Source organism: Copadichromis virginalis, linkage group LG7, assembly GCF_057382275.1.
Source record: "Copadichromis virginalis isolate Kocher_CV1m ecotype Utaka linkage group LG7, C_Virginalis_male_GT1.1, whole genome shotgun sequence".
NCBI classification, from domain to species: Eukaryota; Metazoa; Chordata; class Actinopteri; order Cichliformes; family Cichlidae; genus Copadichromis; species Copadichromis virginalis.
This window is the reverse complement of record NC_140624.1, coordinates 52,556,434-52,573,798: the sequence shown is the minus strand read 5'-3', so window position 1 is coordinate 52,573,798 and position 17,365 is coordinate 52,556,434. Positions and strand designations below refer to the sequence as shown.

Here is a 17,365-nt window from a genome sequence, read left to right as displayed (position 1 = left end):
AAAAAAAAAGGAAAATGTATTCATAACACACGAGAAAAGACCCAGGGAAACCAAGTTAATGATAGATTTAAAAAAATAGCGATAACCATATATTTCACATCCGAGACTTAACTCCCCATATGGAAAAGAAATAGTAAAAACTTATATGATTTACTCTGGAAAGTGGCGACTTTCTCATTACTTTCATATTTTGTTTTAGTAAGTATCCAAAACATACAAGTTTCATTTATATAATTTTTCAAGGGATCTTATATCTGTTTTCACTCTTGTATGCTTTTCATACAAGTTTCACACAAGACAGATACAAACTTTATAAGATTTATATATATCTTTTCCATATGGGTCTCGCTGCCCGGTATCAAACGACTATCGGTCCGTGGCCCAGGGGTTGGGGACCGCTGCCCTAGTATATTTCTCTTATATACAATTGCTCTTTGTGCTTCTGTATTTCATGTGTAGTACACTAGTCTGCATGTGCTTACTTTCTGTGATGTGTTTTGCTTTATCAGTCAGCTTGGTTATGAATAAAATCTTCCTTCCTTTCCTGGAATCACGTTTCTATTGCAGCTACCATGGGACCATAGAGCGCCTGCAGGCGGTGCAGTTTAGTGTCAGACTTTTAGAGTCCTGAGAGTATTGAACCTGTTTAAAAGTTTAAGGTTTGTCCATCCAGCCTTTGCCGTCAGATTGCCTGCATGGTGGTCGATGTTAGAGCCTCAGTGGGACTCCGGTTTGTGTGAGGCAGCAGTGATTTAATTGAAATGGAGCTGATTTAATTTGGTTGGAGCAAAGTCTAAACCCTCTGATTGATTGGGAACTGCTTCTCCATTCCCCAAAAGTTATACGGGCATCTATCACTTGTTGTGATGGCAGCTTTATGTGTTTCTGGCACAGTGTCAAAGGTGGCACAGTGAGCGGACTTCAGATCATTCTGACAGACTCATAGAAACAAAATGGAGATCAAGTGGCTCAAACTGCAGCTCTGGTTTCTTTTTGCTGCTTTTGTTGTTGTTCATTCAAATGCACGCATCATTTATTTGCAATGACCCAGGGCTGCAGCTATTATTTTTATTAGCAATTTCTCTGTTGATATATTTCACTGTTGATAGTTTTGTCCTTCAGCTTCCAGAGTCCAAGATGACATCTTAAAATATCTTGTTTTGTCTGACTAACAGTCCGAAACACAGTGATATTTGCTGCACAATGATAAACAGAGAACACCAACCAATTGGAGAAGCTCAGTGAATGCTTGGTATTTTTTTGCCTAGAGCAGTACTTTTTGACATTTTAGGAAATGCATTTAATCATTTTCTTGCCAAGATTTGGATGAGAAATTTGATGGTACTATTGTTTTGTCTCTACAAAGCCACCAACAGCTCATAGACAGTCAGTGGTTCAACTTAACAAAAGGCGCACTGGGAGTCTCACTCCAACCTGGCATCTCTTCAGAGGTTATGAAAATTGCACCTTGAAAACCAATGAGTTAAGAGAGCATATTTTGCATGTTTAATGTGGAAGGCCCCATGCCCTGAAACGGGTTTTTTCCTGAATTCACCTGGTTTTTCTGACACAAACCAAATTAAATCTACTCGTTTTTACACCTCATTATATCTGAAAGTAAAACAAGCAAGATATAAGTTATTTTAATTTAGAGTGAGTCATTAGTGTAAGAGACTTTGAGGTTCATTCACCCTCTTTTTTGCTTTAAACAAAAAAAGAGGCTAATACACTTATCAGTACATTAATTCTTATGAGCAAATGTTGAAAAAATAACATGATCATGAAGCTGTTTTATTTTAAAAAAAATAACTTAAGGGCAGGTCTATCGTCTACAATCTGTTAACTAATATCATGTGTCCATAAGTAAAGTGTGGGTGCTTGAAAAGTCCCTCCTTTTCTTTTTCCTAACCTCTTTTCCTCAACCTCGATGAAAACAACATTGAGGTGAAGGAAAGGTGAGTAGAACTGGTAAAAATTAGCAAAACAGAAGAGAGGTGCACTGAGAATGTGAACGACCTTCACTCGTCTCACAGTAATTTCCTCTGATTAGTAAGTCTGTCCAATAGCCTATAACATTCAATACATCTTATTTTCTAATATTTACCTGCTGTTATCCAGTGTAACTCTTTTTCACCGCCCTGTTTAGGATTTCTGTGACTGCATTAAAATTCTCTCTATCCATCACTTATCGCAGCTGACCTCAAATAAAAACGAAATTATGATAATCCTAAAGGCTGCAGTACAGCAAAGGACATTCATGCAAACTGATTATACAGAACCTTAAACACACTTTAATCACTTAATAGAGCTCATAATCTTCTGCTGGGAGGTTAAGAGGCAGTTGTTAAAACCTCAAAATATATCTGCAGGTAATGGCATGAAATGGAAAAGGTAGTTACAGTTAACATTTACATACACTTTGTTTATTATGTTGATTGTTTTCATGAATTATCAGGTGGTCCTTTGTTATGAATTATGGAACTGCCTTTTCTCCTCCCTTTTAATAAAGCATGGTCCCAGGTCTCCTCTGCTAAAGGAAGCAGTGAAAGAAGCATTGAAGCTTCGTTTACTTAGTATTTGGATACTTCGAGGTCACCTCTATCAGTTGGGAACTTCTGTGATTTCTATAATCACTGCTATAGAAGACTTAAAGGTATGAAAATCACTAATAAATATATTAGAGATTTGCTGCTGAGTGTCAGGTGGGTGCATAGTGGGATACTAGCTGTTATTAGGCCACTAAATTGGACCTCTATTATTTATTTTTCTATTTATCACTTATCCAGAAAATTTTATAACTAGCCATATGGTTAGTTATACTAGCAACCCATCCAAGAAATCTTTTACCCGGTTTTAGTGAGTTAAATAATAATATTTCATTTTACATTGCATTGCACTAACTATCTGTTTCTGTGATATAAAAAATACTATAATATATACTATGCAGCATGCTAATCAAGCTGGCTTTTGCTAATAACTTAGCACAAGGATGAATGTCGGATTTGGGAAGAGGTATAAAAGACTAATAATTTATGTGGTGGACTGTATATTTATATTTTTTATTCTTTGAAAACCAGCTGTTGTCAGCTGACCTGTACTGATGCCACCTTGAGGTTTTCTGGTCTTTTAACCAAATACATTCTACAATACAGGCAGATGTTACATGAGACATCTAGGCTGCTTTCCGAACTCCAGGCAATGTAAAACTAATATAAAGGTGGAATTTGGCAAGTTTTACTAAAGATATAATACCAAAGTTTTTCTAGAAGAAATTCCTAGCATAACTGGAAACCTTGGCAGTTTTTTAGAAAAATACTCTACATTAGCTTTAGTTTTAATGGTCAGTGAGACATGATGAACTCTATATGTATAGAGTATCTGGTGTAATCTGATAGAAATTTCTTCAATTTGCTGATCGTTCCCATAAAATACGTTTTTAATTCTTCGAATGGCATCTCTCACTTTTATATGTACCAAACTGAGCAGTGACCATGGATGTAACAGTCTGTTGTGTACCAGTGCAACATAATCCATCCATTAGCCTTCTCTTTCTGACCTTTGAAGAATGTAAAATTACTATCATTTAATTTGTTTTCCAAGCTCTTCATAAGTAGAGCTTGCTAGATGCTGAAATACTGCAATCACAACTTTACTGACATTTTTATGAGAGAATGACAAGGATGAAATGCGAACAGTAGGTGGAACCATGTGGTGACTTAATGGTCTCTGTGGGAGCAGCTAAAAGGTCTCCTATGCTGCAGAACACAAAATTGAACTTGCTTGAGTTTCTTATGCCTTAAAATTGTTATTTTACTTAATAACTTGTTCGTTGAAAGCATTCCAAAATATCAGCAGCTAAAATGCTAAATTAAAGCTTTAAAACTGGATTTCACTAACTAGTGGGTAAAATCTATTTTTGTATATACAGTAATGTTTTGTATCATGAACTGTACAGAATAGCACAACATCACCCAGTTATTTTTGATGGCAAATCCAAAACCTGATTACTTTACAATCCTTATTTTATGTTTTGGAAATTACATGTCCCATTTTCTTTCTTTCTTTCTTTCTTTCTTTCTTTCTTTCTTTCTTTCTTTCTTTCTATATAATGTGAATTTAGGTACTAAGCCCATATATACATTACAAGAGTCTTTGCTGAGTTAAAACTTCAAAGAGGAAGGAAGACTTTTTTTTAAAAAAATAAATGTATGTATGTTTGTTTTTATCCCATTTTCTGAAGTAACTTTTTACTTTGTTACCTATTTTTAGTGGTAACTTGCTGATTTATTTGGGACTGAAGTTGATTGAGTAATCAATTTTTCATGAAGTAGAAAAGCAAGTTGCACATGAATACAGCACGCTGCACTATTTACTTATTTGTTACATTTTTAAATCCTCCCCAATTTCTCATGTGAGATGATGAATGAATATAAATCACACTTACGCATGAATAATCCTTTCATTGTTTTTTCTATAGTGATTCATTACTTTGGAGATTGGCCTGCAAGTGGGGCTATTCTTCGATGGTCTATTAGGATTGTGAGTAATTATCCCTTGGTTCCTCAGTTCCTTACAGACAGAGAGAGAACTCCCGGGAACCACATGACGTAAATCAAACCCCCAGCAGAATAATAGCCAACAAGCTACATCTGAAAACGAAGCCCTCACCACCATAAGGGAGCACTTTAGGAGAGAATATTAGCTTAGTCACACAATAGTATTACTGGGCTCATTACCCACAGTTATGCACGGGATGTTCAGTATGTATTTCCTATTAATCATTTCAAAAGTAATAGTTCGGTGAGCACAAGTTTCTTACATTACTCATTACAGTGCATCACTACCCAAATGTTGGTAATAAACACTTGTCTGATTCCAAAATAAATTAGCTCTACCTGGACTGTTTTTACAGTGCAACAATGATCTGGTGCTGGTGGTGATACATTTTTGAGTCCTTGTTGTGTAGTGTTTGAGAGACTGACGGTCGAGGCAGAACCTTATAAAAGAGTTCATCTATTTCATCTCAAAGAGAAGATGGCAGAGATAATACATAAAGTTCCATTTTATTGAAATGCATCCATAGGTATTGTTCAAGAACACATGAAGCTAAGTCAAAGATTTGTAAAACATCAGTCATGGTCGCAGCTAAAAATAAAACTGCTGTTAGAACAAAACAGTGTGAGGAATGACAGGAAATCTTACCACTCAGTTTGGCCATAGATTATCATCAACCCCACACCCAATGCTCTCCTTTGCACTGCAAAAGGGTCAAAATGGTGTGAATGGGACATCCGTCCCATCCAATTGTTACACTTCTCTCTCCTCTATGAACAGGCGTTACAAATAAAATCTATAATAGACAAATTTGTCTGCTCCATGTTTAGAAATTGTCAGAGCTCTGTTACCATTATTTTCTATAAGCATGTTTTACAATTACCTCAGATTTTGACAGATTAATTATTATGCAAGTGATGACTCACACAATGAAATAATGATCAGATGTTTTAGAGGGTAAAAACATTAATTAATTCATTTGTAGAAACACAATTAATTTTGACTAAGAGGATATACATGACCAAGAATGTTCAAACTGTATACAACTGACACAACTTTGACACAACAACGTCATTTGTTTTTACTGAGAGTCCTTGAGTAACTGTCTCCCTTTTTTTCTTTTACCCTTTCCCTTACAGTGATGTACAATAGCAGAATGTTCTTTGGTAGAAAACTAATAGGACTACAGCGTTAGAGACACAAATAAGTCCACTCTCATTTAGTCAAATTGTTAATGTAAAAAAAAAAGTCACCCACCCTGGCTTACACAATGTCAAAAAACTTGTCATTTTGGTAATTGCCACCATTTATTCCACGAAATAAAAGCTTAATTTTGACACATGAATTAGAGGCTTTTGGTGAGGTACAACCCATCACTGGTTAACAAAAGTGGTCAGACAAAAAGTGCCAAAGCAATTGTTAAAACAGTAAAACAAGTTTTGAAAAATGTAGTTTATGCTGTGATCATTTTTTCTGTTTAGCTTTACTAACAGCTCAGATAGTAGAAAATGTCACCCTGTATGAGAAAAAATATAAGCTATAGGGAAATTGTAACTTTGAACGTTGGTGCCCGCATAGCATGAGCAACACTGAATGCATAAACATGCTCTGTCTATTAAACAATGCTTTGTTACAGATTTATGTGAAACTAAATATATATATTTAGTCCTAACACCCCCACGTCCATGCTGATTTAATCTGTAGAAGGTTTTTTTTAAAAATGTATTTAATTAAAAATATAAATGAGCAAACGTTTACTAGAAATATAGCTGAAAACATGAAGCCTATAGAAAGGTAAGAAATTACTGACTGTACATCTGAACATATACAAATAAATACACAAAATAATGTTTCCCTTTTTTTGGCCGCATGTCTTAGGATACATTATTTGTGTATTAGTAGATGATCATTTCTTTCTTTCTTTTATAACCTTTGTGTTTTCTACTAAAATCTTTTGTGTTTACATCTTTAATAAAATAAATTTAGAAAAGAAAACTATATTAATTTATACCAGTAGAGAAGTTTTGACCAAGTAAATGCAACACCATTATATAGAGCACATTATGACAAGCCAGACAGCTACACATCTTGCTTGACTATCTATATTTTTATTGCTGCCAAACCTCCAGTCCACATGGACAGTCCTGAATTTGGAGTCGTTTGTTGTCTTATGATCTGCCAAATGAAAGCTGGAGCATTTTAGCCTGCAGCAAACTAATGCTAATAAAACTAGCTGTTGCCCCATGTGATCCATAAATCAGTGTTAAAGCTTTAAACAGAATTGTGTTTATCAACTGCTGTGAAATGCAGACTTGAATTATTTACCTTGCATCACCGCATCATGTGGAGGTGTTTCAGTCTTTGGGTCTAAACATCTTGGCCTTGCAATATTGGTCATTTTTTCTAATGGTTTAGATGTTTAGAAGGTGCTCTATGAAGGAATTAGTCTTTAATTGGTCAATGAGTTAGCTTAGCCTCTTTTCCTTCTTGACCTTGACCTGTTTTTTTAACAGTTAGGAACATCGATTGATTCTGAAATTACACTAAGACCTGCGACAGCTCATTTCAAAATGAGTAAATGTTTCGTCCTCAGCAGCTGCTTGTGAAACCACTTATCCTTGTTCTGATTCGCTGTGCCTGTTTCAATTGATTTTGATCTTGTGTTTACATGAATGATGCCTTATTAGACTTAGACGAGTGCTATTGATTGGTCGTGTAATTGAAGCCTTCTCCCTTTTATTACTGCCTGTTTTTCATTTCCCACAAATACTAATCCTACTGATAGGGATTAATACATATCAATAACACAGTGCCGATCCCTCGTTCATGCATTGTTGCAAAAAAGAAAAAAAAATGTTAGCAACTGTGATGGAAGTGTGATGCATTGGCTTGGTTTTTGAGCTTGGTTTCTTATGTAAGATAAGATAAGATAAGATAAGATAGAACTTTATTAATCCCTCGGGTGGGTTCCTCTGGGAAATTCGATTTCCAAAAAAGCACAGCACCGACAGAAGTTACAGAGTTATACACACACACATATATATAAATACAGAGACAATATAAATAAAATATACGAAGGGGATAAATAGAATAAATAGGAATAAAAATAAAAATACAAGTGAATTGCACATTTCAAGTATTGAGTCTATTGCACTGTTGACTATTTACAAAAGTATTGCACAAAAGGTATTGCACAGTGAGGTGAAGAGGCACTACAGCTTAGTTGTTCCCTCCTTTGTCCTCCTGTTTCCCCTCCCTCTCCCCTCCAGAGAGGAGTTAAACATGTGTGAAAGCTTGCAGCTTATTAGACATAATAGTCTGTCACTTCATGTTGGAAAAAAAATAATCCTTACATTAGAGTTACAAAAGTCTCACTGGAAAAGTTGCTGAAGCTACAGCATGACTACCTATATAAGAATCTGTTGTGTTATACATTTATTAAACATCATTTACTTGATGATAATTTGCATACTGTGATAAAAGAAGAAACACGGTCCAGACCAAATCGAAATAATAATTAAGCTTCATTTTATTAAAGCAATAGTGTATAACAGTACTTAACCAAGGCACTTTAACAAATCGTCAGGTAATTGCGAGCAGCACTGGTGAAAAGCAACACTTCAAGTCACAGTGCAAAAAGGCAGGTGAGAGAGAGGTCAAGTAAAAACCATCGATTAACACGCTTGTGGACATCACAGCGAGGGCAAGCTGCACATGTAAGGGCACAGCCCAGATAATAAAAGCCAGCTCCTGGTTGAGCAGATATTAGATGATAAGACAGGTGAATTGTTCTGAGTGACGCCAGAGGCCCCTCGCAAGCAAAACGATTCTTTCAAGTCCACAGCCCTCTCAACCCCCAAAAGAGTTCAGGATGTACTTCACACACCATTACGCTCAAAAACAAGATGGCAATCAAGCGTGCAACCTGTCAGTTTTGCCCACTCACTCATCCAGGTATTGTAGAGAACGGCAGCTTGCTTTATTTCTGTTTTTTTATTTTTTCTTTAAATAGAAATTGTTATAATTTGTGCATTTTTAGAGCAAAACTGTACAGGATCTATACAATGGCTTGGGCTTTTTACATTTTTCAAATCTGCATAATGAGGAAGTGGAAGATTTTTGCCTATTTTTATACATCAGAAGCGTATAACTCTTGTGTGATGTTATTTTGGCCAGTTTTGGGTGGTAGCGGTAGTGGGGGGTATCTTGTGGTAGCTAAAAAGCTTTGAAGTCCTGTTATATGAGGAGCCAAAGCCTAGAGGGTGGGTAATTACACGCAGATTCCTGCAGTGCTCCACATGATCTCAAAAAGCTTGTACTCCACTGCCCTCATGAACACACACATCAACTCAAAGTGAAAGGAACTGGCAGATTCTTTGAAAAGCACAAAAACAATTAATCCTACTTCCAAAAACACCATGCTTATACACAAAAGTTTAGCTCTATATTTACTACATTGATGGCACAGAGCTGACTCAGACTCCAGTAATAAAACTCCATCCATGCATCTTTCTAACATCTGCCCTTACCACTCTAGTGAAATTCCTGGGTCACAAAGTCTACAGCTATGGCCAGCTTCTCTTCATCACCTTTGCCTCTGAGACCCCCGAGCTGCTGCCCGACCACATCGCCCTGGTCCTCGAGGGCTCTGGAATCACTCTGTCTGCTGACCTTTCATCCCAACCAGTGCTTGGTTGTCACCCTGGCCTCACACCACGGCACTCTTTCACCATCAGGTACAAGACCACACTGAGAGGTTTCATAATTTTTGAGTGTTTGAATGTGTTCTAGTTTTTTGTCCCTCTAGAAAATATCAAAGTCTTAGCTTGTATGTTGATATGTTTGTTTTGCTTTGAATCTGTGCATCTCCCTGTCGCCTGAGTCACAAGAGTATATCCTATTCAGTACCGATTACAGCTCACCCACGTTGACTTTGCTGTCACCGTCCCAGCAGAGTGTCAGGATATGAACGCGGTGATGAGCCAGCTACCTCATGCGCTGGCTGTCATGTAGATCTGGCACACGTTGCGTTTCCATTTTTACATTTTATACATATAGCAGATGGTCTTACCTGCAGTGACATGTAATATGTGGAGCAGAGAAAATGCATCCAAAATTCACAAAAGTGATACTGATAGTAATTCTATTGGGGTCAAAAGGTTCAAGGTTCAAGGTTCTTTATTTGTCACATGCATAGTTATACAAGTATAACACACAGTGAAATGTAGCCTGACACGCTCCTCGACATGTGCAAAAAAATTGGGGGGGCTGTAGAGGAAGAACATTATATATATATATATATATATATATATATATATATATATATATATATATATATATATATATATATGTATAGTATAGTATATACATTGGGTGAATGTGCAGTAGTAGCAGCAAGCAGGTGAATTCTGTACATTAATATGAATAGACATCTGACTATTTTACAGGATAGACGATATAAACATATTTAAAATTAAAGGAATTGAAATGTACATTGTGCCTTGGTTTAGTGTCTGGAAGAGTCCTGTCTCAGTCAATTATAGATGAGTGTTATTTTGGTCTAAAATCATTGGAAAGAAATCAAAGAGTTAAACAATTAAAAACTATAAAGTAAGGCAGAATCTTGTGGAAAAAGGGGACGTTAGTCCACAAAAATAGAAAAGCCTTGAGAATTTATCGAGTGGAAAGAGAGGGCATATGAGGTATTTCTTTAATAGAAGAAACTTGTAAAAGTCGGATGTTCTGGCTGGAGTAGGGAGGTCACTCCACTATTAAGCTCAAGGAGGCAGAGAAGGGGGGTCGGGCTGGAAGGATGACCAGGTCGTAGCATGGAAAGGAGAGCTAAGTGGATTATAGCGACAGCTTGCAGAGCACTGGATGGAGTGTAGGGTGTGTCTATAGCCTGGAGGTAGAGCGTGTATGCAGACAGTAGTGGTCCCTTTGCAGCCTCACGTGCCAACACCAAGGCTTGAAATTAGATACAGGCTTCCACACACAGCTAGTGGATGAAAAACATTATTGATTTCCAAGAAGAAAATTGGTCTGTTGAAGGAGCAAATAAAAACAGTATATGAAAATGGTCACATAAATATCAGAGACGTAAACCTAAGTGAAACCTAAACACTGTAGCTCAGGTGCTTGGATTGATCCCTGAGTCCTCCGTTCATGTGAAGGACTGGTATACTGGTATGCATCCTTCTTTTTTTCCTTTTTTGCCACATATTGATACTGTTTGAATAGAAAATAGAAGTGCTGTATGAATGTGTGCGATTGGATGAAAAAGACTTGTGATGGAAGTCAGTTTGAGTGCTCAAATTGAGTAGAAAAGCAATATATAAGTATCAGATGATTTACAATTTCCACAGTATTTGGATATGAGCAAGTGATGATCCCAGAACAGGAAAAAACATATATATTTTCACAAGCTGTAAAGTAAGGCTTGAGTCATGATACTGAAGCCTGCCACCATAATGACTTAACAGTAGAAGTAAATCTCATAAACTGAAGTAAGAAACCATCTTGAAATTGTGTGGAAGTAGTTTAAAGCATTTATCTCCACTCATACATGCGTTTATATTGTACTGTCTTGACTCCTTTTTGAAGGGAGCCTCTTATGCTTTCTTCCACCTATATACATTTATCCTGGGACTCCACTTCTTTCCACTTGAAACTTCACCAATGAAGTAAATTTCACATCACTATTAGTCACGTTTATCCATCCATCCATCCATCCATCCATCCATCACTTATCTGGGTATGGGTCAGCAGAGACACCTAGACCTCCAAGGTGTTTGCAAGTCAGCCAGAGATGTAGACTCTCCAGTGTGCTCTGGGTTGTCCTGTGGCCTCCTCTTGGTAGAATGTACTTGGAAAACTTTGCCTTTCAGGGGGCATCCCAGTAAAATGCAGAACCAGCTAAACTGGCTTTGATGAGGGTCAGAGTGTAGACTTACTGGTAGTGGTGCAACGGATCACAGTTGATCCGTAATCTGAACCGATCCTACTCCACGGTTTGGCACGCACGTGATCCGAAGATTCGAAAAAGAAGAAAAAGAAAAGTCTGTGTATGGTGCGCGTGGTCAGTCTGTCAAGTGATAGTTATGGCCGGCGCTGGTGGTCCAAGTGGAGGAGCAGAGGAGTTTGCGGCATTTAAACAGCCCTTTGCTGCCCAGTCCGACCGGGCTAAAGCTATTACAAAAGCTACTGGGGTGTTTAGCTGCAGACGGGAGGCCGTATTCCGTTGTGCAAAACAAGGGGTTTAAACTATGATGAATGTGCTTGAGCCACGCTATGATATCCCGTTGCACATCCAGCATGTATGAGCAGGAAAAGTTTAAAGTTGTGGCTGAACTGTCCCAGGCATCTTCTGTTGCCCAACTACAAATGGGTGGACCTCCAGGTCAACGGAAAGCTACGTGACCATGACAGCTCATTATATCACAGAGGAGTGGTAGATACAAAGCCCTGTACTGCCCTATATTGCCCTTAATTTGTTTTTATATAATTGCGTGGAATGAGTCTTGAGTTGAATGTCTTTAATAGGCAAAAAATACTTAAATAAGTTAATAGGTAAATGTTAAAATTTTTTCTTTTTTTGCTGATCCAAAAATTGATCCGATCCGTGACTTAAAACCGTGATCCGATCCGAACCGTGAGATATTGTTGCACCACTACTTACTGGTAAACTGGCAGCTTTGCTTTCACACTTAGCTGTCTCTTCATCACAGCAGACTTGTACAGCATCCCCATGACTGCAGGTGCTATGCCTAACCTCCAACACCTGTAGCAGCAAATTGTTCACAACCCAAAGTGAGCACTCCACTTTTTTCCAGCTGAAAAACAGGACTCGAAGATGTTAATTCTCATCCCAGCCACTGGGGAGTTGCATATTTCCCAGTGCAAACTGGAGGTTATTGCTCAGTGAACCCAAAGAATCACAACCACACCCAAAGGAACATACTCCAGGTCCATAAATCACATGTAGACTAGCTGGCAAGCTATCACGAATCCTTGAATATTCTTAAAGGGATAATGAGCTGGTCCAGCATTCCAGGACCAGAATGAAAATCGCATTGTTTTTCCTGGATCCAAAGTTTGACTATTGGAAGAACTCTTATCTCCAGTACGCTGGCATAGACTTTCCAGCATGTGATGTTCTGAGGAGTGGCTGAGGAGTGCGATGTTCCTGAAGCTGGAATCTATCCTCTGGTTCCTTTTCTTTTCAGCTCCAAAGCATGTTAAGCCTTAAGGAAGTCAAGGAAGATCTCATCCACCGGAGGTTACTTGCAACCATTAATCAATTTCAGACTTCTAAAATAGTCTTGTAAAAAAAATAAACTAATTTAAATACTTCAAAGAATTATAAAGAACACAATACAAGCATTCCCTTCACAGAAAACCATTTTGTCTAATGAAGTACAAAGATTTCAGTGAAATGTTACTTGCAGCTTGCAGTTCCAACTCTTTAACATTTCCCTTTATAGATGGAACAGCTTTGTCTTTTAGCATGAACCTATCTAAAGCTACAGCTTTTTCGGGAGGAACTGTGCTGCTCTCTGGCAGGAAGCACCATGCCCTCCTGGGTTTTAAATGCACTTTAGAACAGCACGCAGTAACACTACATATGAGCAGGCAGAGGGAGGTTTGGGGTCTTCACCGTTCTGTTAACCGTCGGGGCTGGGAGGAGGTGCTGGCTGTCAGATTGGGGTCTGGGATGCAGGGCCTCCCTGCTACTGCAGACAACAAGGTGGTCTGCTTTCCTCCACCCCAGAGAGAAGGGTTACATCTCCTGGGTCCGAGTACGGTTTGCCCCTCTGGGGGCGGGGGTACCTGGATCTCCTCCATACCTGCTTCTTGCCCTGGGGGACGGGGCTATGGCTCCCCACACTCCCTAGCAGATTGTTACATGGAGAAACCTTTTGAATACAAGCATGCTGATCCACACAGGTGTACACACAGGTGTTCACAGACACAAACTACACCTTTCTTGGCTGCTACCTCAAAGAACATTGTGCGCTGTTGATCTTGCGTGATGCACAATAGCATGTAATATTTAGTATCTACTGTTAGCTAGTTTATTGTGATGGTGTTGTATTTATTATGTTGCTCTTTTTTTTATTTCCATACAGGTGATCCAGGTGTTTTGTTTGTTTTTCTTTTTTTTCGTCCCACCTTTCTCACCATCTCTTCTCCCCTCTATTTTTCTTTCTCTCCCTCTCTTTATTTGATTCTTTCTCCCTGTCCTGTCCCCCAGTCATGTCTGCCCGTTTGTAACAACCGAAAATCAAATAAATACATAATTATAATAAAGGTCAATCATATGCACCAATATGGCAAGGCCATGATGATCCACTTGGTAAAGTAAATCCGCTTGGCATCTTTCTTGGCCTTCAGACAGCAATTCTGATGGCTAAAGATCCAAATGGGACAGGCAAAAAAAAAAGGTAAATAAACAGTGAATTCCACTGAGAGCAGTTACACAACACAAAAAGCAGTGAGGAAAATAAACTGATAGTTCCACAAATTTGTTTTAGAAATACTACACATAATACCAAAAATATTCATGCCAATTACTACCAAATACTACACTTTGTCAGCTCAAGACAGATGTGAAAACTGACAGTGGACTTTCCTAATAACAATAAAAATAAAACACATCACTTAACACATTAATTGATTGCACATTTGCAGTGACATAACAATCTGATAGTGAATTAGCAGGAGACACAACAAACAAATGCACAAAAAATAAATAAAAATCTCTTCATTTTCATTTTCTTCTTTACTAGTTTCAATGCCTATACAGACAGCAAACAAAAAAAGAATTGTCTCACAATTCAAAGACATGTGGGCATGAACACAGATTAAACTGATGAGCCTCTGGATTCACATTCAGCAGCTACGCTATGGTCTGGGTCAGGCAGGTACCTGAGAAAGGACAGGAAAGGATTGGTTTAGAGAGGGGTCTTACCTTCTACTTCAGACATGATTCGAGCACTAAATTCTATCTACAGATGAACAGTTTGAAGACTGCGGGAGAGTGAAGATGTCACGTATCCTATCAGTTATAGCCAAACAAATTGCAATATTGGCTGGATGACAGAGACCAGGAAGAGGTGTGAAGTGGAATGGGTGTATGGGCACAGGCAGTCTTCCAAAACTTCATTTTGTAATTTATATTCAAAGTGGGTGGCACGGTGGTTAGCACTGTTGCCGCACAGCAAGAAGGTCCTGAGTTCATTTCCACCATCAGGCCGGGGTCCTTCTGTGTGGAGTTTGCATGTTCTCCCCATGTTTGCGTGGGTTCCCTCCGGGTACTCCGGCTTCCTCCCACCATCCAAAGACATGCAGCTTGTGGGGATAGGTTAATCGGATAATCCAAATTGCCACTAGGTGTGAATGTGTGAGTGAATGTGAGTGCGAATGGTTGTCTGTCTCTGTGTGTTGGCCCTGCGACAGACTGGCGACCTGTCCAGGGTGTACCCCGCCTCTCGCCCTATGACAGCTGGGATAGGCTCCAGCGCCCCCTCGCGACCCTGAAAAGGATAAGCGAATGGATGGATGGATATTCAAAGTGTTAATATTAATTTTTAATATGAATGAATATTAATATTTTGTTAAAAGATACAAAAGCCCTTTACTGACAAAGCACTGATTCCAAGGACCATATGACAACATACATACACACTGCAATATAAACAGGTCTGTGAGACCCAACATATAGTATGCTCACACTCACACACGTGTTTGAAGCTGAAAACTATGGAAAAATTCACAAGACCATAATGTAACACTAAGCTTTTCTTACTGTCTGTATTGTGATTAAAATGTCTCATTTAAATTTCAAACAACAAAAAAGAAAGAAAGAAAAAGCTACAGCTTCATTATGGGCTCTGTTGATGAAAGAGTGAAGTGGAAGAAACAAAACTGTTGGCTTTTGGCTGTTGTTGGTCATTTCTGTAGTACTTTCTTTGAAAAAGTCAAACAAATATAGCTATCCTAAACAACCAAAACAAGTGGAAATCCTATTTGCAGTGTACTCCCGAGCACAGCAGTGGAAAATATTTTTCAAGTTTCAAGCTCTCAGACCCAAAGCTCTTTCTGTGTCTGTGTTTACCATGCAAGAAAATCCATTCCTCTCCATTTGACATCAATCAAACCAAAGAGAGAGAAGGAAGAATCGAGCACTAAAAGCAGGGTAACGCCTAAGCTTTCGGCTCGCATAGATTTCATGCACATTTGAAGACCTCATTATTAAATCTCGTTTAATATGAGCAGCCGCTATTGTGACAGCTAATGTGACAGAAAATCAGAAAAAAATCACAGCAGGTCATACAGATTAACAAAAATATTGAAGCTGTTGGTGAAACTAGAGGACGCTTGGTATATCAACTCAAAATGGAGCTAAATTTAACTATAGATAACATGCCCAGAATGTGCTGTGTAGGTACAGACAAGTGTGAAGTCACAGTTCTATTCTCATCATTCGGAAGTGTAAAGATTTGATGGTTGGACAGTTTACTGAGGGAAATGAAAGTGTGAGTTTGTATGTGCAGAGAGTTTCGTTAATGGCAAAGTTAGGTTTGAATGAAATACTTTTCCTATATTTTTTATGACGCTATGAGTGTGTGAGTTAATGCATCTCTGACCCACTGCAACCCTTTGCTGTTAACAGCTGCAGTTTTAATGTTTGAGTAGTTTCACTTACTAAGCTACTCTATAATTTATACTGTAGCCTCCCACAACTACATGTGGAGGCACATTATGTCTTGTAGCAATCAGATCACATTTACATGCAGAGAAATATAGAGATAAACATAAACTTACAGAGCGGTTTTATGCATTGATGCGTCTTATGGTAAATCTTTCTAATGTGTAGATCTTGCAGGCAGGTGATTCATATTGCAATTTGAGGGACGCACCAACTTTTTGAACACTGCAGCAATCACAGGTTGGATGTTGTGATGAAGATGGCGGCAATCAAAATCAAGCTGCTTCGCAGTTCCTGCCGCACAGAGCTGATGGTGTTTACATTGCAGCAGTCTGCTGTTTTGTTTTCTTGAAGTTGCTCTATTAGATTATAATATTCTGTGTGTATGTCAGTTGTAATCATTTGTGTTCTTGATTAGCATCTCCGTTTGGAAACTGAGACTACGCGCTGATTGAGTTGTCTTGTGCCAGCCTGCAGTTTCTCTTTACTGCATTAAGACCCTCAGCTGTTTTTGTTTTTGTAAACAAGTCCCGATGATGATAATGAGAGGATTTCTTTCTTCTAAATGAGTCCAGTATGTTTGTGTCAGTATAAATATATATTAGAAGTTATACTCCTGCTCTATCTTTCCTCCTGTACCTACTGGAAGAAAAGATCAGATCCCTCAATAAGAGAATTTCTATGCACTATAAATTAATAAAGTCCATTTTCTGTGCAATAATGCACTCTTAAATTACATTAAAGTGAATTAACTTTATAATTCAGCTGTGTTCACACTAGAAGTGATTCGCTGTGACATCGTAATGAGAGACCAGACAAACGGAATGACATTTGTTGATTCAAGCTGCTATGGACAAAATAAACACTGGACAGGAAAAAGTTTCTTCATTTCCAGGCATGTGATTCAATAGACAACCAATGAGAGTGCAGGACACTGTTTACTGACATAAATACATTGGAGGCTTATCAAGGTAACCAAAGCCCGAAACATCCACAAGAAACCACTGCCATCACTTTGAAGCTGACAGCAGATTTTGTCCTTCATCACTTAGCTTGAAATCAAGTTAAGGAGTGGCCTCGATACAGCCACTGCAGACAGGA

General features: G+C 38.3%; 1 protein-coding gene across 1 annotated transcript in view; it reads left to right on the top strand.

Moving 5' to 3' along the window:
- Nucleotides 1-17,365, top strand: part of lamc3 (laminin, gamma 3) — a 152,447-nt gene that overhangs the window by 68,074 nt on the left and 67,008 nt on the right. The window contains exon 10 of the mRNA XM_085464129.1: nt 9,092-9,290. Within this exon, the coding sequence (XP_085320255.1) occupies nt 9,092-9,290 (199 nt within the window). The remainder of the gene's footprint in view (nt 1-9,091; nt 9,291-17,365) is intronic.